General features: G+C 36.4%; 1 protein-coding gene across 5 annotated transcripts in view; it reads left to right on the top strand.

Moving 5' to 3' along the window:
• IFT74 (intraflagellar transport 74) overlaps nucleotides 1-18,639 on the top strand; it is an 85,054-nt gene that overhangs the window by 1,756 nt on the left and 64,659 nt on the right. For 2 of the 5 annotated variants that reach the window (XR_012038132.1, XM_072841575.1), the window contains exons 1-8: nucleotides 175-400; nucleotides 2,757-2,895; nucleotides 7,368-7,503; nucleotides 9,916-9,964; nucleotides 11,469-11,567; nucleotides 11,728-11,788; nucleotides 16,555-16,614; nucleotides 18,554-18,615. Coding sequence is in view for 4 of the 5 variants with exons in the window: in XM_072841575.1 (XP_072697676.1) it covers nucleotides 2,776-2,895; nucleotides 7,368-7,503; nucleotides 9,916-9,964; nucleotides 11,469-11,567; nucleotides 11,728-11,788; nucleotides 16,555-16,614; nucleotides 18,554-18,615 (587 nt within the window). In the remaining variant the exon portion in view is untranslated. Of the gene's footprint in view, nucleotides 1-174; nucleotides 684-2,756; nucleotides 2,896-7,367; nucleotides 7,504-9,915; nucleotides 9,965-11,468; nucleotides 11,568-11,727; nucleotides 11,789-16,554; nucleotides 16,615-18,553; nucleotides 18,616-18,639 lie in introns of those variants that run through there. The other 3 variants (XM_072841577.1, XM_072841576.1, XM_072841579.1) reach the window with 3 other exon arrangements.

Raw genomic sequence — 18,639 nt, forward strand, 5'->3', positions numbered from 1 at the left:
CCAGCCAAGACGCTGTTTTCCAATTTTTCCAGAAAAGCACGGACGTATCCAGACAACAACAACAAAAATTTAGCCCTCCAATCTCGCGAGAGCGGTTTACTCTCGCCTCCCTTGTAGTTGCCAGGGCCGAGGCCGAAGATTGGCCAATCAGGACGACGGCCCTCTCCCCGCCCCGCCCTCGTTGCCGGGATACGCGGTCGCGCGGGGCGGTCAGTGGTTAGGTCTGAGAGCCCTGGAAAGCTGCGCGAGGGTGAGCGCGAGGGTGAGCGAGGAGTCGCGAGTGAGCCAACCGGTACGAGACAGGCTGGTGGGCTCCGCCGAGGCGCCCGCCTCGGAAAGAAGTTGGAGCCCTTCCCCGACCTCGCGACCTCGCGACCTCCCTCCTGACGCGACGGAGGAGGTGAGAAATCCCGGGTCTCCTCTGTCCCTCCTTCAGTCCCTCCGGATCCGGTTTTCTCACGTTGGAGAAGCTGATCCGCTCCAAACACAACGAATCCGATCTTTTCGGCGCTTGGCTGTTCTCCTCAGCCTGTCGCCAGGCTCGGGGAGTCCGACTCCAGTCCCGCCAAGCGTGTGGAGAGACCTCCTCAGACAGTGCCCTGAGGAAACCTGACGAGGCGAGACCGGAGGAAAGGATTCCAGAGCCTCAGAGAGAAAATTCTCTTTGAGGGATTTTACTCAAAGTAATAGATTTCTCTCTCGTGTTAGCAACTTTCCTTGTTAAAATGGCTGCCTCGGGGAGCATAATGGTAGTGATAATTAGAGGTTTCATATGTAGTATCACAAAGGCTTTGCAAGATCTACCTCATTGCCACACTTGGGTCCCACAGATGAGGAAACATCCAGCGGGGATTAGGTAACTGTTTGTTTTTTGTTTTTTTTTTAAGATTTTAGTTATTTATTCATGACAGACCGAGAGAGCAGGCAGGGTGAGAAGCAGGCTCCATGCAGGAAGCCCGACGTAGGACTCGATCCGGGATCTCCAGGATCGCACCCCGCGCTGAAGGCGGCGCTGAACCGCTGAGCCACCGGGGCTGCCCTGGATAACTGTTTTGGCAGAACTAAAGTTTGAATCACTCATCTTTCTGGAACCAGAGGCGAGGCTGCTTCTCCGTGTGAAAAATGGTGGAGATTATGTGAATGTTTGCGTGATGAATACCCCAGGAGTTCCTGGCGTGTTTTGTTACTAGTGACCCTTTATATTTTACCCTCTGGGACTGATCTCATGCTAAGCTTTTACCAAGACAGGAAAGCAGTGGCAATCAAGTAGAAATTCTATATATCGTACATTTTTTTAAAGTTGTCAAGGAAGCTAGAGTTAATTAATAGACTTAAATTTTACATTGACAACAGTCATACCTCATCTTCTTGAGCTTCGCATATACTACGGGGTGTTTTGTGTTTGTTTTTTTGTTTTTACAAATTGAAGGTTTGTAGCAAACCTGCATGAAGCAAGTCGACTAGCACCATTTTCCCAGCAGCATTCACCCGCTTCATGTCAGTCACATTTTGGTGATTCTGGTGATACTTCAAACCGTTGTTTATGTAAACATAACTGAAACAAAACTTAATGAAACAACACCCTTCTTATGTGCAGTAAATTCTTATAATTTTTATATCACATTTAAAGTATATTGGTTAGAATCTGCCAAATTTTTTTCACAACCCACTGGTAGGTTGTGACCCATAATCTGAAAAATGCTGTTCTGAATTATCAGCCAAACTTTAAATGATGTATTCTGATGAGTAAAGGAGAGGGCTGATAAACTGGAAGAAAATGAGTGAATTAAGGAACTGTTTTAAAGGGAGATGTAGTTAGAAAAAAGATGAGACAGGCATGTGGAGATTAAGGGGAATGAAGTATTTCAACTGATACTGGGGTGAAACAATTCCAGATGATGACAAGCTCTAGGTCGACCCACAGCTATAGATGACTGAAATGGAGTTGAGATGGTAACTGAAATTTAGGTCAGGGAACCGTGACCTAGAACGTTAGGTATTGAATCCACAGGGAAGTCATCCAGGGCTTTGGTGGGACTGGAATAGACACTGAACTAGGTGTCACTAAAAGACTTTAGTGAAGATGGGGTTAGAGATTAGGTGGTCCTTAGATAAAAGCAACCAGGCAAGATCCAAGGCAATAAGGTTGCGTTCCCTGGTTGTCAAAGGAAGAGAGTCTTGTTTTTGTTTTTTTAAGATTTGGAAGAAGAGTGTTTTGAAAGTGACACTGAGAAGCAAGGGGAGTGTTGTGTACTCCCTTTGCTTTGATTTGTGGATTAAGAAGCTAAAACAGCTTTTACTACTAAAAGTGTTTTGCGGGGAAGCTGGGGTTAAGAGTAAAATGAAGCATTTGATAACAGAGAATATAAGAAAGTGAATCATAGAGCACAGAGAAAAAGTCTAAACGGAAGAAAGGTGCTGGATATGTCAAAAAAGAAATTTTATTAGAGTATAGGAAGAGCTCAAGACAGATAATTAATTAGAGAGGCTTGCATTTTGGTAAGCAAACAGGGAAAGGAAGAAGGCATACTATAATAAATGACTTCATTGACTTCAATGACTCCATTGTAGATGTAACATTAATGTCAAATTTGAACAAAATGAAGCAGGTTTGGCCTCATAGTGGTACTTGGAATGGCCATTTGCAAGAAAAGTTATTGTGGTTTAAATGTTTGAAGGAAAGCTATGTAGATCCCCAGTGTCTTACTATAGAAGGCACCAAAGGAGAATTGAACTGTTTCTTGTTTTCCAAATAGTGGTTAAAGTGTACAAACAATGGCCAGTAATCACAAGCCTTCAGCAGCTCGCCCTGTTTCGCGAGGTGGAATTGGGTTACCTGGAAGACCTCCTTCTGGAATACGACCCCCGTCAGGAAATACTCGAGTGGCAACTGGAGTAAGTTTCAAACAGTTCTGTTGAATTCTTATGCATATGCCCTGGTAGAAGTTGGAGAGCCTGCCTATTATAATTCTTATTTGTTCTTGCTTTATTCTGTCCGGATAGTGTTATATATGATTTTGTATTGTGGGAGGGAATACCTAGAAGTATAAATGTGGAAGGATGTCTGAAAGACATTATTGAGAGAAAATGCCTGCTCATACTGATATTCAAATTTAGTTTAAAGGTACAGTAATTTAAGTGGTACAGTTTATTGGTGGCTGGATCAAATGAAATGGAATAGACAAGAAACAGAATCAGACATATGTAAGAACTTAATGATTAAAGTGACATTTCAAAATAGTGGGAAAAGCATAGAACATTCAGTAGTGCGTTCAAATAATGGGTAAACCATTGATTATTAAAAATTGACCCCTCCCTCACGCAGAATTCTACATATTCTTATTTTTATTATTTTTTTAAGATTTTATTTATTCGACAGAGCACACAAGCAAGGGGAGTGGCAGAGGGAGAGGGAGAAGCAGGCTCCCCTGCTGAGCAGGGAGCCCAATGCGGGGCTGGATCCCAGGACCCTGGGACCATGATCTGAGCTGAAGGCAGATGCCTAACTGACTGACTCACCCAGGTGCCCCAATTCTAGATATTTTAGAAACTATTTATTTATTTATTTACTCATTTATTTTTCCCCCCGTGCACCCACCGAAACTTTATATTTAAAAAATGAAGCTGTAAATGTATTGGAAGAAAAAATAGGCAAGTATTTCATATAAACTTGGTGTAGACTAGGCCTTTGTAAAACAAACACCAAATACTGAAAAGGAAAGTATCTTTATATTTATATATTTGAATTCTTAAAAATTGAAAACACCATTAAAAAAGTTAAAAATGATAAATGGGTAAAAATTATTTGTAACATAGATGTCATAGAGTTCAGAATCTTAAAATGAAAAAGCAAACTTATAAGAGCTCTTGCTATACTAAGGCTATGAACCCTATGTTCAATCAAAATTATATGAGATACCATTCTAAAACTATTCTAAAATTCATCTAAAGCAATAAAGCAAAAATAAGGAAAAGTACAGTACTCCACTATAAATACATTATAAGTAATAAGTAAAACGATATTTTGGTTGCCACAACAGCCTAGAAACAGACTAGAAAAATTTAATAGCTTAATGTGAAATGGAGAGTGTCATCAAACATGTACCACATTAGAAAAAATTGGATAAACTTTATAAACTGATCATTCTAAGCAAAATAATATCCTGTAAAGATGATTATTACAGTTTCATTGGAATTATAACAGTGAAAATTTGAAAGCAACTTAAATTACCTTACAACAAGTGAATCTTAAAATGTGATGCATCTCTTCCTATAATAAGCTATGAAGTAGTCATTAAAAATTATTTTCAAAGAATATTTGAAGAAATTATAAATCTTTATAATATAGTATTAAGTGAAAAAAGCAGTGTGGTGCCCGTTGAACATAAAAGCATATTTATACATACATAGAAAGAAATGAATACACCAAAATATTCATATTAATTATTCTGATGCTTGCAACAGATGGTTTTGACTCTTTGTATGTCAAGCTTATACAGTAGGTTAACTGCAAACTAGAGATAATGTTAGGTCCTGTGTTTAATTTTTTATTTTTATTTTTTTAAAGATTTGTTTATTTGAGAGAGAGCACACAAGTGGGTGGAAGAGCAGAGGGAGAGGGAGAAACACTCCTCATTGAGCAGGGAGCCTGCTGCAGGGCTCAGTCCTAGGACTCTGGAATGGTGACCTGAGCTGAGGGCAGCTGCTTAACTGACTGAACCACCCAAGTGCCCCTCGGTCCTGTGTTTAAGTCATAAGAAGAACAGTAATTTTTGGAGGGAATGATTTTGTTAAAGTCAGGTTTTCTTAATGTTTTCAGATTTTTCTAGAGTTTTACGTAACGTTATCAACATCAACTTATACTAAAATGATTTTTCTAAAGTCTTCATATGCATGGTACTGAGCTAGTAAGAATTTTTATTTTAGTAAGAATTTATGCTTGCTAATGAAATATTTATAAAAGAATCTGGACACTTACTGGCCACCTACTCAGTGCCAGGTGCTTCACTTATTTATTATTTATGTATTTATTTATTCTTTTTTAAAGATTTTATTTATTCATGAGAGACACAGAGGGGGGTGGGCAGAGACACAGGCAGAGGAAGAAGCAGAGAGAGAGAAAGAGAGAGATAGAGACACAGGCAGAGGAAGAAGCGGACAGAGAGAAAGAGAGAGGCAGAGACACAGGCAGAGGAAGAAGCAGGCTCCATGCAGGGAGCCCGACATGGGACTCAATCCTGGGTCTCCAGGATCAGGCCCTGAGCTGAAGACGGCACTAAACCGCTGAGCCACCCAGGCTGCCCCTGCTTCACCTATTTAATGTTACTAGTTTTTAAACTATTGGTGCTTGTCATTAAATATACAAAGGAATAGTGCCAGAGTTCCTTCCTACCTCAGCTATAATGATAGTCAACAGTGTGATATGTATCCCTCCAAACTTTTTTCTGTTTATTTACAAACACTAAGACACATGCATATAAGATTGTATGATTTTAATATTTTCTAAAACAATGGTATACATTGTTGTCTACCTTATCTATTATTTTTAATACTATATTGTAAGCATATTTTTATGTGAATACATACATGTCTATTCATTCTTTTAGATGTGTTTGATTTTAATTTATATTTCTCTGTATTTTCATTTGGTAAAGTTTACCCAGGAAGAGATTTAGCATTCTCTTCCAGAGATCACTGCTTTACTCTTGGGCAGAGTGTGAGGAAAAAAGGAAAGAAAGAATGGAAGATAACAGAAGGATAACGTGGAACAGCTTTGGATTGTCTCATACCTTTCCAACCTCTCCATGCTGTATGAACTGGCAAAGAGGGAATCTTTTTCTCCCAAAGATTTTACTTATTTATTGGAGAGAGAGAGCACAAGCAGGGGTCAGGGGGTAGAGGACAGAGGGAGAGGGAGAAGCAGGCTTCCTGCTGAGCAGGGAGCCCCACCACATGGGGCTCAATTCCAGGGCCTAAAGGCATACGCTTAACCAACTGAGCCACCTAGGCACCCCAAGAAGGGAGTCTTTTATTCTTTCCTCAGAGGGTATAGTATTCTATTGGATTTTGCAGAACTGAAATAGAAAATCATGTAGAGTAATGATCTGTATGCTTGCTGAATGATGTAAGCCATTTAACACTTATTTGACTATCTTGTGATAGAATTATATATAATTTCAATTTAAAAATGAAAATTTCAGGGACAGCCATTGGGCGTCTGCCTTGGGCTCAGGGCGTGATCCCGGAACTCCCTTCTCCCTGTGTCTCTCATGAATAAATAAATAAAATCTTTAAAAAAGAAAAAAGGAAACAGAAAATTTTTCATATTTTTTTCTAATTTTTTAAAAGATTTTATTTTTTTAATTTATTCATGAAAGAGAGAGAGAGAGAGAGAGAGAGAGAGAGAGAGGCAGAGACGCAGGCAGAGGGAGAAGCAGGCTCCATGCAGGGAGCCCCATGTGGGACTTGATCCTGGGTCTCCAGGATCACACCCCCGGCTGCAGGCAGCATTAAACCGCTGCGCCACCAGGGCTGCCCCATTTTTTTTTTCTAATTTTGAAGGTAATATATATTTACTGTAATAATGCTGAAAACATCAAGCTGTGAAAAGATAACATAAAAATGAACTACAGCATTATTAGGATAACCATTGTTACCGTTTTTTATAAAATTCTCCAGACTTTCTGTTTTACAAAATGGAATTATAAATACTGTTAAAAAAATAAATAAATAGGGCAGCCCCGGTGGCTTAGCGGTTTAGTGCCGCCTGCAGCCCAGGGCGTGATCCTGGAGATCCTGGATGGAGTCCCACGTCAGGCTCTCTGTACGATGCCTGCTTCTCCCTCTGCCTGTGTCTCTGCCTCTCTCTCTCTCTCTCTCTGTCTCTATGAATAAATAAAAAAATAATAATAAAATAAAATCTAAAATAGATAAATAAATAAATACTGTTGTATCAACTTTTTTAATATACTACAACTTATTCAACCATTTCTTATGGTTAAAATAAGGACAAATATGTGTACAGTTAGTTCCTTTCCAGTTTAGGGGTGTTATAAATAGTGTCTACACATAGAATTTTATTTATATATTTATGTAATCTAATTTTTCTTAAAATATAGTTGACAAAAAAATAAATTTTATTTTAGAATTTTAAATTTTAAGGAAGTGTACTATTTAATGTTCATGGAATTTTAAATGTTAAAGAATTTTATTAATATTTAATATTTCAGAAATTCAAAAGTATAAAGAATATTTTACAAATTAAATAGAATTTTAATTCGTAAAATATTCTCTTTGCAGTCTTAACAGTAGTAGAAGGTACAGTATTTTTCTAGTTTACTAAAACTGAAATCATATTTTTCATTTAGTTGCCACCTGGAACAGCAAGACCAGGCTCTCGTGGTGGTCCCATAGGGACAGGAGGTGTTCTGTCTTCTCAAATCAAAGTTGCTGATCGTCCTGTAACACAGCAAGGTTTGAGTGGAATGAAAACTGGAATGAAAGGTATCTATTTTAAGAAAATGGGTATATTTTGTATAAAGTATTAAACAGGGGCACCTGGGTGGCTCAGTTAGTTGAGCATCTGCCATTGCCTCAGGTCATGATCAAGCAAGGATAACGCCCCCCTGCTCAGTGGGGAGTCTGCTTCTCTCTCTTCCTCTGCCCCTCTCCCTGATCATGCTCTCTCTTTCTTTCTCTCAAATCTTTTTTCTCTCAAATAAACCTAAAAAAAAAAAAAGTAGGGATGCCTGGGTGGCTCAGCGGTTGAGCGTCTGCCTTGGGCTCAGGTCGTGATCCTAGAGTCCCGGGATCAAGTCCCACATCGAGCTCCCTGTGAGGAACCTGCCTCTCCCTCTGCCTGCGTCTCTGCCTCTCTCTGTGTCTCTCATGAATAAATAAATAAAATATTTAAAAAAAATATTACGGTCAGCCCGGGTGGCTCAAGTGGTTTAGCGCCGCCTTCGGCCCAGGGCCTGATCCTGGAGGCCTGGGATCGAGTCCCACGTCAGGCTCCTTGCGTGGCGCCTGCTTCTCCCTCTGCCCGTGTCTCTGCTTCTCTCTCTCCTCTCTGTGTATTCTCAGAAATAAATAAATAAAATCTTAAAAAAATATATTACAGTACCTTATTACTAAATGAGAATTATAAGAAGGCTATTTTACTCCATTTTTATTCGTTGATTCACAAAATTATGGTTAGGGTTAAATAATTAAAAGAATGAATGTGAAAATACATTGTGGAATAGAGAATAAATACATATGTGAGGTATTTTAATCTTTATTTTTCTGAACATGAAACTTGTTATAACTTGAAGAAATTTGAAATAATTTGAAGAAAAGCTTAGGAATGAAAATTAGATTTCTAGTACTATGTAGAAATATTCTGAAATGCTTTTTAATATAAAAGTGACACTATTAAGATACTTATATTTTTATGAGAAATTAGTTGAGTGTTACTTTTTCTAATGCACCATTGTAATATGTAACTCTTTAAGTAAGGAAATGAGACTAATGTATAGATTTTTGCTGCATCTTTCCTTACGCCTCTGTGTTTAAAGAGACATAATGGTATGTTAGGATTCAAAAAATTGGTCTGTAATATGTACAAATCAAAGCATGATGAACTGCTTTATAATGAGTTTTATTTTCTGTATTTGTGACAAATGACTTATCAGGGATGAAGATATTCTATTGAGAAAAATTAATTATAAGATGCTATATTGTATAATATACCATGCCATGCCTTTGAGAAGACAAATTTTCTTTCTTTATTGTAATACCACTTAGCTCACTAAATACTAATAAACGGTTATTTAGAAATGCTTGCTTAATAATAATGAGTACTGTGAAAAAGTGTCAAAATTATATAATTAGTCTTTGAAAATATATTCAGAGAAATATTTGCACATTTTATTTTATTAAATAATCCTATAAATAATTTATCAAATATTTATTACTGTATTGATTTCTCCTTAGAACAGAACCAATATCAGTTAAGATAATTTCTACCAGTATATTTCAGAGTCTTACATGAAAGAGTTCTGATTATTATATGTACTACTATCTGCTGTGACTTGTTACCTGCTCCAGAGCCCCATTTCCCTTTCTAACACATTCTCTCCCTCTTCTGAGCATAGAGCTCACAGTCAGTACTCTCTACCCTTACCTCTCCCACCTTGCAGAGCACTTCATTTCTCAAGGTTTGGGACATTTAACCTAGGAATACTTTTTTTTTTTCCTTAGGAATACTTTCGTATTCCTACTGAAATAAGATCATGTTTCTAAAAAAGTCTCTGAGACAAATTCTGAAAAATCATAATCTCTTGCACTGAGAAATTCACAGTCCAAAATCTGTACTGTACTTTATGATAATAAATAGCTACATGTAGCTATTTAAAATTAAATTGAATAAAATTAAGTAAAATAAATATTTAGCTCTCAAGTAGCATCAGCCATATTTCAAGTGCTCAATAATCCCAGGTAGCTACTTCACTGGACAGTTCTGATATAGAATATTTCGATTGTTGCAGAAGGTTTTCTTGGATAACCCCGTTCTAGACTTTCTTAGTGTGCATTCAGTCAACCTGACCCGTAGAGTCTACTGTCTTAACAGCCCTACCTCTAGTCCCATTTTCATGGTCTTAATTCAAGTTTCCATTATGTCATAATGCCAGGATATTAATTCTCTTTTCATTTCACCCGGAGATGAAGAGTCCCATGCTCTACTGATTAAGCCAGCCTGGTGTCCCAGTGTTCTTTTCCATTTTAATGATTTGTCTTGATTATCAGATTTATTGGAGCATAAATAAGGACTGTCAGAATTATGGAGTGTAACTTTATTGTGCTTTGGCTTTGGTGTTTTGGCAGCATTTCCAAACTGTACAGTAATAATTAAAAACTTTTTTTTTTTTTTTTTAGGTCCTCAGAGGCAAATTTTAGACAAATCTTATTATCTTGGGCTTCTTCGGTATGTTTTTTCCTATGAATGGTCGTGAAGTTTTAACTCTGGTACTTTTATTAAGATAATTATCTTTCGATTTCTAAGAGTTATTTTGTGTTCTAATATAATTTGTTAATTTGGCTATGTTACAAAATATATGTGATAATACAATTAGGCTGAGATTTTAAATTGTGTATATTTGCATGTATATGAACTCTATATGTCAAGTTCACTGTTTTTCATAAAATGATAAGAATAATCTTTTATGCTTCTTTCACAAATTACTGTGAAGTATATTATTTATACCACTGACATGTCACTAGTTGCATCTAATAAGAAAGGGAAAAGTTATTTATGACATGTTAATCAGTGCAAGGTTTTACATAAATGTATGTTTGGTCAACTGCTACGAATGTGGGGTATTTTAATTAATAAGGTTTATTATGTGTCTCAAAGTATGAAGCTCTAAATTGAGAACTTTTTTCTTATTCTCAACCTACCTTTTTCTTGCTCAGGTGTCCTACTGTCCTATCTCCATTTTCCCATTTTACTTTGTTTTCTTCTTGGCTCATTATCAGTATCTTCTTTCTCTCTTACTTCCATTTCATGTAATCCATTCTTCTATCATGTCCTAAAAGTACTGTTTTCTTTCCCAGTTCTGGATCCTTTCATTTCTCTGATATCAGGATCCTTTATGATTCTCAAACTTCTAGAAGGCAGTAAAGAGAAGTGTACATTTTTCCCATCAGTCCATTAAGTTTAGCATTAAGCTAAACTAATATCAGCAAAAAAGATAGGATGTTAGTTGTATAGCATCTCTTGATATCCAGCCACTTTTAAATCAAAAGAAGGAAAAGGAATAGCACTATTTTTCATCATTTCATTTCCTTGCTTTTCTATGATTTGTGTTTCTGCATAAAAAAATAGTTCCAGCTATTTATGTAATTGTTTGACTCTATAGCAGTGGTTCTCAACTGGCACTGATTTTGCTCTCTAGAGAATATTTGGCAATTTTTAGACAAATAATTTGGTTGTCACACTTGGGATTGACGGGTTGTGCTACTGACAACTTTTACAGATATAGTTAAACTTCGTAGAGTGCACAGGATAGACCCTTCCCCTGAAGTAAAGAAGTATTCTTCCGAGTATTCTTCAGAATACTTCAGAGTATTCTTTAATGACCTAAAATGTCAATAGTGCTGCTTTTGAGAAGCCCTGTCCTAGAGGATGGCCTGTGGTTTAAGGGTGACAATTAAGGCATCTGCTTCTGTCTAAAGATTGTTAGTTTGACCAGCCTTATATTCTGGTCATATTTCATCTTAATGATTAGAGAATCTCTTTTAGTTTCTTATCAAAGTTGGGATATTCCTCATTCTTAGTCAAATAAGCCACATAAATTGTTTTTCCTTTAGTGAAATTTCATAAAACCATTTATAATGTTACACATGTATGAGAAGTTTGTTTTGTGTGTCTAGAAAGGCTCTTTTCTGGATTAGAAGTATTACTGACTTTCTAATTTCTTCTCATTTAGAAGTAAAATAAGTGAACTTACAATGGAAATTAATAAACTTCAGAAAGAAATAGAAATGTACAATCAAGAGAATTCAGTATATTTGTCATATGAAAAGAGGTAAGTGATTTTGGAGATAAAATTATACAAGATCTTTCCTATTACAAGCAACATTTAATGTAATATATTTCAGAAATTTAATACTGAATTCATAGTTACATAATGTTTATAATTCACTTCTGCTTATTTATGTGTTTATAAATGTATTTTATGCTTACAGAGCTGAGACTTTAGCTGTTGAAATCAAAGAGTTTCAAGGACAACTAGCAGACTACAACATGGTATTTGTTCTAAGATTTTTTTGAACATTTTTTTTGGTTTTTGCTGCTTTAAAAATGTGTTATTTTAAATACCAAATAATACACAAATACATGCTTACTGTAAAAGATTGAAAACAGGAAAAGTTAGAGATTAAAATATCATTTTGCTTTTTCCCTCATTGCCCTCCCCAGAGATAATTTGGTTTAACAGATCAATATGTATTCTGCCAGTCATGGTCGTCTTTTTTTTCTAATGTTTCAATTTTTATTTACGTTCTAGTTAGTTAACATACAGTGTAATGTATCAGTTTCAAGAGTAGAATTTAGTGATTCATCACTTATATATAACACCCAGTGGTCATCACAACAAGTCCTCTCCTTAATAATCATCACCCATTTAACCTGCCCTCCACCCCCCTCCCCTCCAGCAACCCTCAGTTTGTTCTCTATAGTTAAGGGTCTCCTTTATGGTTTGCTTCCCTCTCTCTCTTTTCTTTTCTTTCCCCTATGTTCATCTGTTTTGTTTCATAAGTTCTATATATGAGTAAAATCATACAGTATTTATCTTTCTTGACCGACTTATTTTGCATAGCGGTAATACACTCTAGCTCCATACATGTCATTGCAAATGGTAAGATTTCATTATTTTTTTATGGCTGAGTAATATTTCATTTTATGTGTGTCTGTGTCACATCTTTTTTATCCATTCATTAGTCAGTGGGCATTAGTGCTCTTTCCATAGTTTTGGTGCTGTTGCTAAAGCTGCTATAAACACCTGGGTGCATGTGCCCTTTGAATCAGTGCTTTTGTATCCTTTGGGTAAATACCTAGTAGTGCAGTTGCTGGGTCATATGGTAGTTTCTATTTTAACTTTTTGAAGAACCTCTATACTGTTTTCCAGAGTGGCTGTACCTATTTGCATTCCCACCAGCAGTGCATTCTCCTTTCTCCGCATCCTCACCAACCTATATTGTTTCCTGTATCATTTATTTCTACTCTGATCTTTATTATTTCCCTTTCTCTGCTGGCTTTAGGCTTCACATTTGCCTTATTTTTCTAACTCCTTATGTGTGTATTTACATGTGTATTAGATTGTGTATTTGAGATTTTTTTTGCTTTTTGAGGTAGGCCTATCTTGCTATATACTTCCTTCTTATGACTACTTTTGCTGCATCTGTAAGGTCTTAGACGATCAAATTTTCATTGTCATTTGTTTCTATGTATTTTTAAAGTTTTTTCTTTCATTTCCTGGTTAACCCATTCATTCTTTAGTAGGATGTTCTTTAACTTCCATTTATTTGGGGTCTTTCCAAATTTTTTCTTTTTTCAAAGATTTTATTTATTCATGAGAGACAGAGAGAGACAGAGACATAGGCAGAGGGAGAAGCAGGCTCCTTGAGGGGAGCCCGATGCAGGACTCGATCCCAGGACCTTTGGATCATGCCCTGAGCCAAAGGCAGATGCCCAACTACTGAGCCACTCCAGCCCCCCTCCAAAGTTTTTCTTAATGGTCTTGTGGTTGACTTCCAGTTTTATAGCACTGTGGCCAGATAATATGCATGGTATTATCTCAGTCTTTTTGTAGTTGTTGAGGCCTGATTTGTGACCCAATATGTGATCTGTTCTGGAGAGTGTCTCACATGCACTTGAAAAAAGAACGTGAATTCTGATGCATTTGGATAGAATGTTCTGAATATATTTGTTAAGTCCATCTGGGCCACTGTGTCAATTTTTTTTTTTTAATTTTTATTTTTTTATGATAGTCAAAGAGAGAGAGAGAGAGAGAGGCAGAGACACAGGCAGAGGGAGAAGCAGGCTCCATGCACCGGGAGCCTGATGTGGGATTCGATCCCGGGTCTCCAGGATCGCGCCCTGGGCCAAAGGCAGGCGCTAAACCGCTGCGCCACCCAGGGATCCCTGGGCCACCGTGTCATTAAAGCCGTTGTTTCCTTATTGCTTTTCTGCTTGGATTATCTGTACATTGCTGCAAGTGGGGTGTTAAAGTCCCCTACTATTATTGTGTTATTATCAATTTTTTTATGTTTGTTATTGTTCTATCCATTTGGGAGCTTCCAAGTCGGGAGCATAAATATTTACAATTGTTAGATCTTCTTATTGGGTAAACTGCTCAATTATGATATACTACCCTCTGTCATCTCTTGTTATAGTCTTTTGTTTAAAATCTAGTTGTTTAGGTATGGCTACTCTAGCTCTTTTTTGATATCTGCTTGCATGGTAAATTGTTCTCCATCCCTCCACTTTCAATTTGCAGGGGTCTTTAAGTCTAAAATGAGTCTCTTATAGGCAGAATATAGGTGAGTCTTGTTTTGTTTTTTTTTTCCCATTCTGATGCCCTTTGTCTTTTGATTGATCATTTACTCCACTTTTTTTTTTTAATTTTTTTATTTATTTATGATAGTCACACAGAGAGAGAGAGAGAGAGAGAGGCAGAGACACAGGCAGAGGGAGAAGCAGGCTCCATGCACCAGGAGCCCGACGTGGGATTCGATCCCGGGTCTCCAGGATCGCGCCCTGGGCCAAAGGCAGGCGCCAAACCGCCACCCAGGGATCCCTACTCCACTTTTATTCAGAATGGTTATATGACACTTGGTGCCATTTTATTACCTGTTAAATTGTTATTTCTGAAGATCTTCTGTATTCCTTTCTAGTCTTTGTTGCCTTTGGTCTTTTTTCCCCACTCAAAGAGTCTCCTTTAATATTTCTTACAGGGGTGGTGTAGTGGTCACAATCTTGTTTTATGTTTATCTGGGACACTGTATCTTCAACTCTGAATGACAGTCTTGCTGGATAAAGTATTCTTGGCTGCATGTTGTTCCCATTCAGCACTTAAATTTATCATGCCACTTTTTTTCTGGCTTGCCAAGTTTCTGTGGGTAGATCTGCTTTAACCTTATTTGTCTTCCCCTTTAAGTTAGGGATTTCTTTTTCCTTGTTGCTTGTAGGATTTTTTTCCCCTTATCTCTGTATTTTGCAGATTTTACTATGATAATCTTGGTGTTGACCTGCTTTTGTTGATTTTTTTATGGATGTTCTCTACACCTTTTTTATGAATATTTGTTTCCTTCCAGATTAGGGAAGTTTTCAGCCCTTTCTCCCTCTCTTCTTCTGGGACTTCTATGATAAGAATGTTAGTGCACTTTATAGTGTTACATAAAATACAAAACATTCTACCAAAATGGCTAGGTAAATTATGCTGTATCTACTTGATATTGTTACATTGTACTCATAAACAAATTTTGCTGATTATGGAATATTGTAATTCTCAAATACGTTGGACTATATAATCCATAATGAACAATTTGTAGAGCCTAGTATTCAGTGCAATGTTTTTAGTAAATGTTTTGTCTTAAATATGAGAAAGTTTTTTGTATTATATGAAATGATATTAGATAAAAGCCATTTTTTAGTTGTAGTAGAATGCATTAGGTAAATTACTTAGTATGATAATATTAATAATGTGTAAAATATGTTGTTTGTAGGATGATGAACTAATATAAGGAGAACATTTAGCCCATATCTAACACATAGAAAAACATTTGAGAATGTTAGGTTTTAGTAGCACTTACTATTCTTATCAAGTGAAATAGGATATATACTAATACATAGTACATTAATAAAGCTTAGTTTTTTAGGCACAGTTATATCCAAATAGTTTGCTTTTAGTAGCCTTCCTGTTTAAATTCTGGCTCTTCAGCTTGCTAAATTTCTTTATTTGCAAAATGTGGATAGTATCTACTTTGTAGAGTAATTGTTAAAATTAAGTGAATATATTCAACAGGCCAGAATAATGTTTGTCACAGGTAAATATGTTAGCTATTTCTATCATTGCCTAATTTTTTGAAAGAAGCTTACTGGTATAAGTAAGCTGATGGTGCCTTACCCTGTTGTTTTTTTTTGTATTTTGGTTTTTTTTTGGAAGACCAAGAAAATAATTTTGCATTTTTACTGGTATAATATAATTCTGTTAAAAATATAATTATATTATAATTATATTGTGTTATTATATTACAATTATGTTAATATATTATTATATATTATATAATTATAGTTCTGTTTATAATTCTGTTAATACACTCTCTGCTGAGGAAAAGACAGATACATGTTCCCCAAACTTTTATATTATATTACAATTATATTATTATAATTATGAATATATTTATAATCATAATATTATATAATTATAATATAATTCTGTTTATAAATCTGTTAATACCCTCTCTGCTGAGGAAAAGACAGACACATGTTCCCCAAACTTTTGTATTCTTTATTTTTTTTTTAATTTTTATTTATTTATGATAGTCACAGAGAGAGAGAGAGAGAGAGAGAGAGAGAGAGGCAGAGGGAGAAGCAGGCTCCATGCACCGGGAGCCCGATGTGGGATTCGATCCCGGGTCTCCAGGATCGCGCCCTGGGCCAAAGGCAGGCGCCAAACCACTGTACCACCCAGGGATCCCTTTTGTATTCTTTAGACACTTCTTTTAAGTCCAGACATCTTTTCAAAGCAGGCAAAGCTCTTCAATGTACAGTCTGAGGGAAGAATAGTTTATTACTGCTCACTTTGCCACCCTAAAAATGTGATTTATTGATTGGCCAAATGCATAATATATACTTAGCTCAATATTTGTTTTTATCTTAGAAGACAAAATACTTGTATTAATACTGAAATGACTACTCATTGTTTGTAAGATTAGATACCAGCTTATGAATTATAGGGAAAATTTATAAAGACTAACAGAGTGGTTTTTTTTTTGTATCTTTGTTTTTAGTTGGTAGATAAACTTAATACCAATACTGAAATGGAAGAAGTGATGAATGATTACAACATGGTAAGAAAATTTATAAGTATAAGCAATAGACCAAGTAGATCATGTCCTCCACTACAAAGTTATATCTAGAAATAGTTTGATAAAACTTTGCACACCTTACAGATAGGTATTACTCTGATCTTAAATGCCACTATTATAATTGAGTTCCTTCAGTTGCTTTTTTTTCATTAAAGATTTTGTTTTTAAGTGATCTTTATATCCAGTGTGGGGCTCGAACTCATATCCTGGTCAAGAGTTGCATGCTCTACTACTTAGCCAGCCAGATGCCCCTTAGGTTGCTCTTTTTAAATTTCTTCCTGTTTGTCAGATCTCCCTAATGGATGCTTTAGTGTCTTTCTACAAGGCTAGGTTGAACTGGTCTCACACCACAGTGTTAGGGAGTCTCATCTATATTCCTTGTATACAGATTAAGTATTCCAACTTATGGAATACTTTTGGTTTAACATTTGCACAAAAGCAGCTAAGTACTCACTGTAAATATAAGGTAACCTTTATAACATTTTATAAGTGAGAGAGAAAAATGAATGGTTACCTTATGATGCCATATATAACCCTACTTCTTGACTGATAAATGAGAATGGGTGTTTAATGTTCTTTGAGTCTTTGGTAGATGACAAAATGTTAGGAGCTAACTTCTTTTGATTATAAACATTTGGAAGAAAATAACATACATAGAGTTTATAGTTTCTATAACTTATTTATACAACTTTTATATAACTTATATAGCTTCTAACTTACATAATTAGACTAGAATCTCTACAATGACTTTTTTCTAAATTGGGGTTCTAAAAACATAATTTGGTAAAATTAGTCTTAACTTTAGAACACATGAGAATTCCCAATTTTAAAAAAACAGTTTTGGGGATCCCTGGGTGGCTCCACGGTTTGGTGCCTGCCTTTTGCCTGGGGTGTGATCCTGGAGTCTGGGTATTGAGTCCCACATCGGGCTCCCTGCATGGAGCCTGCTTCTCCCTCTGCCTGTGTCTCTGCCTCCCTCTCTCTGTGTCTCTCATGGATAAATAAATAAAATCTTTAAGAAAAAAAAAAAGTCTTTTTTTTTTTTAATTTTTATTTATTTATGATAGTCACACACAGAGAGAGAGAGAGAGAGGCAGAGACACAGGCAGAGGGAGAAGCAGGCTCCATGCACCAGGAGCCTGATGTGGGATTCGATCCCGGGTCTCCAGGATCGCGCCCTGGGCCAAATGCAGGCGCTAAACCGCTGCGCCACCCAGGGACCCCCCCCCAAAAAAAGTCTTAATGCTGCATGTAAAATGTGGAAACTTCTTTATGTGTTCTGTCAATTATTTGGGGAAGAACCAAATTCTAGGCTGAGTATGAACAGTAGAGTCAAGTAGGAGTACTCAGATAAAATTCTGTTTAAGGATAAAACTTTGGGGATCCCTGGGTGGCGCAGCGGTTTGGCGCCTGCCTTTGGCCCAGGGCGCGATCCTGGAGACCCGGGATCGAATCCCACATCAGGCTCCCGGTGCATGGAGCCTGCTTCTCCCTCTGCCTGTGTCTCTGCCTCTCTCTCTCTCTCTGTGTGACTATCATAAATAAATAAAAATTAAAAAAAAAAAAAAAAAGGATAAAACTTTGTGTTGGGTCTAAAACCAACGTATTACTAATGAACTCTTGGACACCCAATAAATTTTAGAAATTCTGTTTATATAAATTAAATTTATATTGGATTATTTGATCACTGAAGAATAGAAGAATAGTGAATATCTTTGATGTGAGATTATATTACCTATGAAAGGCTTCCTGTTTCAGGGTAGTAGTTTGTCAAATGAAATAGATACTGTATTTTTAAAAAAAATTTGCATGTGGCATTAGGATTATTACAATAATCTTTCAATTAGTACATGATCAGAATAACTTTTAAAGTTAAATGGTAATTTTTTATCACTAACTTCTGTATTAACTCTTTATTCAGCTTAAAGCTCAAAATGATCGAGAAACACAAAGTATGGATATCATATTTACTGAAAGACAAGCGTAAGTACAATCCATTTAGAAATC

The sequence above is a fragment of the Canis lupus genome, chromosome 10 (assembly GCF_048164855.1).
Source record: "Canis lupus baileyi chromosome 10, mCanLup2.hap1, whole genome shotgun sequence".
Lineage (NCBI taxonomy): Eukaryota > Metazoa > Chordata > Mammalia > Carnivora > Canidae > Canis > Canis lupus.